The 5,590-nt window shown below is 32.1% G+C and overlaps 1 protein-coding gene across 1 annotated transcript; it reads left to right on the forward strand.

The window, feature by feature from the left end:
- Nucleotides 1-1,223: 1,223 nt before the first annotated feature.
- LOC104105768 (zinc finger protein BALDIBIS-like) lies at nucleotides 1,224-4,160 on the forward strand. The gene is made up of 4 exons (XM_009614153.4): nucleotides 1,224-1,733; nucleotides 2,183-2,579; nucleotides 2,962-3,233; nucleotides 3,326-4,160. Exons 1-4 carry the CDS (start codon nucleotides 1,589-1,591, stop codon nucleotides 3,928-3,930), a joined length of 1,419 nt encoding a protein of 472 aa, XP_009612448.1. The 5' UTR covers nucleotides 1,224-1,588; the 3' UTR covers nucleotides 3,931-4,160.
- The last annotated feature ends 1,430 nt before the right edge of the window (nucleotides 4,161-5,590 follow it).

Consider the following 5,590-nt stretch of genomic DNA (forward strand, 5'->3'; position numbering starts at 1 on the left):
GAGCATGGATGAATTTAACCCTTATATATATGTATAGTTACGTAAAAATATTATATAGTTAACACATGAGGTAATTATTACTAAATCTTTATAATCAGTATTATAATAAGAGAAAATTGACAATTAGCATATTATAATAAGTGTAAATATATGAATCATGTATGAAATATATAGAAAAATATATATTTTTAGCTATTCCATATATATATATATATATATATATATATATATATATATATATATATATATACTACTATTGTAATACGTAGTATATATATATATATAGCTAAACCATACACGATTAGTATTTACGTATCTTAAATCTTATATTTATGCCCCTTCTTTTTGAGTCACCAAAGTTCAAAAACTATAATAGCATAATCATTTTTACCTTATGAATTGACTGTAAAGGCGACAAACTTTTTCCGCTCCCTCAATCAATCTTTTTGGAGAACTAAGTTTTGTTTCTGTCTTTTAGCCCTTTTTCTCTTTTCTATTAAAGAGCCATCAAAGTACTAATATAATTCAAAAGCGGAATCATCTAATTTAAAATAAAATATATAAAAAACTCTAAGAATTATTTTTTTTGAAAACTACACTTCATGCAAAGCTGTGGCCGCGCAGCATTAATTCACATACTGATACAGTTATTCTCTTCACTCACCCCAGTGTAAAATATATTTTCATTTACTTTCTTCAACAAGTTCCTGTTTGCTACTATCTCACTGTTGTTACTGTATCTTTTCTATGACTTTTTTACTATTATATTTTATTTTCTTTACTGTTGTGTGATTATGCTTGCATGAGTCGAGAGTCTATCGGAAATAGTCTTTCTACCTGCATAAGATAGCGGTAAGGTTTGCATACACACTATCCTCTCCAAATCTCATTTATATTATTGTTGTTTGTTTACTTTCTTCAACAAATTATATGATCTTTGGAGGGTTTAGAAATGGTAAAAACTTACTTGTGCACTTAATTAAGTACAAAATATCTGTATTTCATTCACTGAATTATCACTTAATTATAACTAAATTATATTCATTTTCACTTTAATCTTTAATTAGAACTGTTAAATTATTTAACTTGATGTAAACGTTTAATACAAATAAGTATTTACCATTTTGACTGTGGGATGGAGAAGTGATCCGCTTGAGTCTATAGCTGACCGACTTTAGAGACAAAAGCCGTGTGAGCTAAGGAATATAATACTAGAGAAAAGGGAGAGAGAAGAGAAATATTCTTTCTTTTGGTAGCTGCCATAGTATAAGGTAGTAATAGTAGTTTTTTGCTACTAAAATCAAACACAAAAGTAAGAGGGAGAGGAAAATCTCTGTAACAACAAAGAAGTATTAGAAGAAGAAGAAGAAGAAGAAGAAGATGGAATAAAGCAGTAGTTATAACAACTATTGTTTGTTCTTATTTTCAATTTTACTTTCTGCTGAGAAACAAAACCTTGTACACTGTGTAATCTTGGGATTTAGCTGTTTTCAGCAAATCTTTTGGTTTTCTCCTGAAGCTGAGCTGGGTTTTTTTTGTTCCTTTTCTCTACTTGGTTTAATTTGTCCAAATTTTGAGCTTCAAAAATATGATGTCTGATAATGGACTTCCTTCTTTACCTTCTTCCATCAGAGACTTCATTCAACAAGATCCAAACCCTAGTAGTAATATTCCAAACCCTAATTCAAATCCAGCTTCTAATAAGAGAAAGCGAAATCTCCCGGGAAATCCAGGTAAGCAACTAGAGCAAGTTATTAGCTTATGTTTACTTTTCATGAACAGAGCGGATCCAGAATTTAAATTTAAATTTAATGTGTTTGAGGTTACGAGCTCTGTGAAAATATGAGCTCAGAACTGAATATTTATACTATGTTTCATGATTTGTTTACATATATATCTATAGTATACGAGGAGTTCAATTGAACCACTCTTAACATTCTAAATCGGCCTCTATTTAAAAACATCTTTTTGTGTCTTCAATATTTTCTTTTCATCTTTTCTCGAGCCAAGGGTCTATCGAAAACCACCTCTTTATTTTTCAGGTAGGATTAAGGTCTGCATTCACACTATCCTTCCTATACTCCACTTGTGAATTATACTGGAGTGTTTTTTGTTGTTGTTGTTGTTGTTGTTGTTTTGTCGTAATCAGATTTCTTTTTGCTTTTGCTATTTACTAAAACAGATCCAGATGCAGAAGTGATAGCTCTCTCACCAAAATCTCTGATGGCGACGAATCGATTCATTTGTGAAATCTGCAATAAGGGTTTTCAAAGGGACCAGAATTTGCAGCTTCATAGAAGAGGTCACAATTTGCCATGGAAGTTGAAACAACGAACAAACAAAGAAGTGAAGAAGAAAGTTTACATTTGTCCAGAAAAAACTTGTGTACATCATGATCCATCAAGAGCTTTAGGGGATTTAACTGGAATTAAAAAGCATTTTTCAAGAAAACATGGTGAGAAGAAATGGAAGTGTGAGAAATGTTCAAAACAATATGCAGTTCAATCTGATTGGAAAGCTCATAGTAAGATTTGTGGGACTAGAGAGTACAAATGTGACTGTGGCACACTTTTTTCCAGGTACCCTATGACTTTATTATAAATGAAAACATATCTGAATTAAATAAATCATCAAATGTCTTTATCATTTAATTTCTTTAGTGGAGAATAGAGAATGTAGTTAGTACCTATGATTAGTTAGTTGAGGAAATAAATGTTCTAACTCTATGTGAACTTCATTCAATATAACAAGATTGAATTGAAGCAGAGGCGGACTAGAGTGTTACGAGCAGGTTCAATTGAACCCATCATTTTTAACATTACACGAAGAATCTTGAAAATATAATATTAATTTTTAAATCAATATTTTCAAAGAATTCAGACCTCGAATGCATTAAGTTTAAATCTTGAATGCCTCGTTGATTTTTTATTTATTTATAATTTTTCCTTAAAAATTGAACAGAAAGGACAGCTTTATAACACACCGGGCTTTCTGCGATGCATTGGCTGAAGAAAGTGCAAGGTTTACATCAGTTCCAAATACAGCAAATCTTAACTTGAGAAATCAATTGATGAATAGTGGGATGGCTAATCTCCAGCAGCACAATGGAAATTCTCAATTTGGTTCTTTATTTAGGCCTGAATTAATGGGATTGGGATTAGACCCTTCAAGTCAACTTAATCTTGATGGACAAAAACCAAGGCTCCCACTTTGGCTTGACAATGCAAATTCAGGTAACCTGAAGTCGTATTTTCGACGCGGAATATAATAAAGTCAATGACTTCAGTCTAATAAGTACATTAAAATTCTGAACCCGCCTCTGCAGGTAATCCAGATGACTTTTTGGCAACACCATCAAGCACAACAAGTAGTTTGCCTCATGATTTAGTTCAAATGGCATCACATAATAGCAATAACCAATGGTTCATCAATGGCAATAGTGCCTCGGCCTCCTCGTCGTCGATGCAGCAACCACGAGTAGTGCTAAAGGAGGAAGAAGAGATCAACAGAAGAAATTTATCTGAGAGTACTATTAATAGCTCAATGTATTACAATAATAGCCACCAAGAAACAACTCCTCAAGTAGCTCATATGTCAGCAACTGCACTTTTGCAAAGAGCAGCCCAAATGGGATCAACAAGGAGCAGCAATTCAGCACTCTTTAGCAGTAGTGGATTTGGGCTGTCATCTAATTTTGCTTCAACTTTGGCTACTCATGACAATATTCATGGAAATAATGGCCTGCTATTAGGGGACACAAATGCAAATTCTTTGATGATGATGCAAAATAAAGGAAAGCAAGTAAATATTCCTAGTGGAAATACTGAAGGCAGTTTAACAAGAGATTTTCTTGGTGTAGGAGGGAATGAAAACAGACCCTTTTTGCAACAAAGTGAACTGGCCAAGTTTGGTAATTCTGCTATATTTTAGTAGGTGATTAGTATTTTTGTTTTCCTTTAATTGGAATCGTACGATGTTCTGAGGAAGAAAGCAGAAATATTTAGAGATCTTGTGAATTATGGGGTCCACTGGAAGAGACTTGACAAAAAGCGATATAGCAATCACAAGGCAGGCTTTTCCTTACATTGTATATATTACTCTCTGCATGTAGAAAGATTTTTACCTTTTTTTAAAAAAAACATTTTACTTTTTGAATGTTATTTTATGCTCCTCGTGTTTTATGGACCACGCACTGTGAACCTGTGACTATATCTGTGGTCACTGCCATAGTGATAAAACTTAGATTTTTGAAAAAGTTTATTGGTATTTTGTTTGTACCTTTTGAAATTTTATTTTCTTAATTTCCTCATGTAGATGTCCATTCACCTGATACGTACAATGAAAGATGGTTGTCAATAGTGCGGCATCCGTCTAAGTTTGGACTAGAAGTTGAGTTATTATTACTCTTTTACGGAGTAGAGACATATTTATGATTTTAACTTTATGAATTTTGAATTTTAGAATAGGATAATTTACTCGGTTCGAAATAGATAATTTATGTATATTAAATAATTTTTTTAACACAAATACATAATATGTGCCAAAGATAGTGAGTTTTGCAAAACCCATAAATTGTATTGTAGTCGGTGGCGGATGTAGCACTCGGACGCCGGGTTCATCTGAACGCGGTACTTTCCACGAAGAGTATAAATTGGTGTGTAAAAATCTATTAAAATTGCAACGAATAGTAGATTTAAACACATAATTTTAAGATTGAACACATAGAACTTAAATCTTAAATTTGCCCGATTGTAGCTACGCCCTTGTCCACGAGTCTCTTAAAATTCTTCAATCTGGTCTGGAAGTTTTGGAATCAGTTTTTATGAATTTCTAAGCAAGTTAGCATAAATCTTTGGCTCTACCATTATTAATTATTTCGATCGACATGTATCAAACATTTAGATGCTGTAATTACTTTAATCTTAGTTTAAGTGTGTAAAAAATGTTTACAATTTCAGGATAAAATAACTAAGAATATCTATGCTAATATTAATGAGTAATATGATAAAATAATAATTAATCGCTATCACATATTAAACTAGACTCAATACAACGTTGATATATATAAGGCCCTAGTCATTTTAGAATCAAGCAGCTCTAGCTGGATAAGGCTGCAGCAAGCGTTAACGTGGTACTCTCTTTTCTCATCATTAAATTTAAAGAATTTCATTATTGCTTTTCTTGATTTTCATAGTCTGTGTTTGCTTTGATTTTCAAGATTCAAGGGTAAGAGTGTCATAATATTTTACATTCATCTTTAGAAGTGAAAACTCTGAGTGAACAAGGTTAAATCAGGTCTCTTACTCTCTCGATAAAAACTTACTTGTACTCAATAGCGGAGCCACATTACACTTAAAGATATCAATTGACAACTATTCATCTAAAAATTACACTGTTTAAATAGGTTAAAATATTTATTTATATATATAAAATATATATGGACTCCCTTTTTTTGTATATTTGCATTTTTATATTTTAATAACTTTTAAAAAAATTCCTAGTTCCGTCACTTACCTAACTCTCTCTCGCACACAAACACACACATAGGGTACATGGACAAACTTGTCCACTTGCTGAGGGGCTTGTTTTT

This window comes from Nicotiana tomentosiformis, chromosome 11 (genome assembly GCF_000390325.3).
Source record: "Nicotiana tomentosiformis chromosome 11, ASM39032v3, whole genome shotgun sequence".
Lineage (NCBI taxonomy): Eukaryota > Viridiplantae > Streptophyta > Magnoliopsida > Solanales > Solanaceae > Nicotiana > Nicotiana tomentosiformis.

Bases quoted from the DNA above. Each gene is read 5' to 3' on its own strand.
- LOC104105768 (XM_009614153.4), top strand. From the start codon at position 1,589: ATGATGTCTGATAATGGACTTCCTTCTTTACCTTCTTCCATCAGAGAC. The intron at 1,734-2,182 runs GTAAGCAACTAG...TTACTAAAACAG, and splicing joins AAATCTCCCGGGAAATCCAG to ATCCAGATGCAGAAGTGATA. The intron at 2,580-2,961 runs GTACCCTATGAC...AAAATTGAACAG, and splicing joins TGTGGCACACTTTTTTCCAG to AAAGGACAGCTTTATAACAC.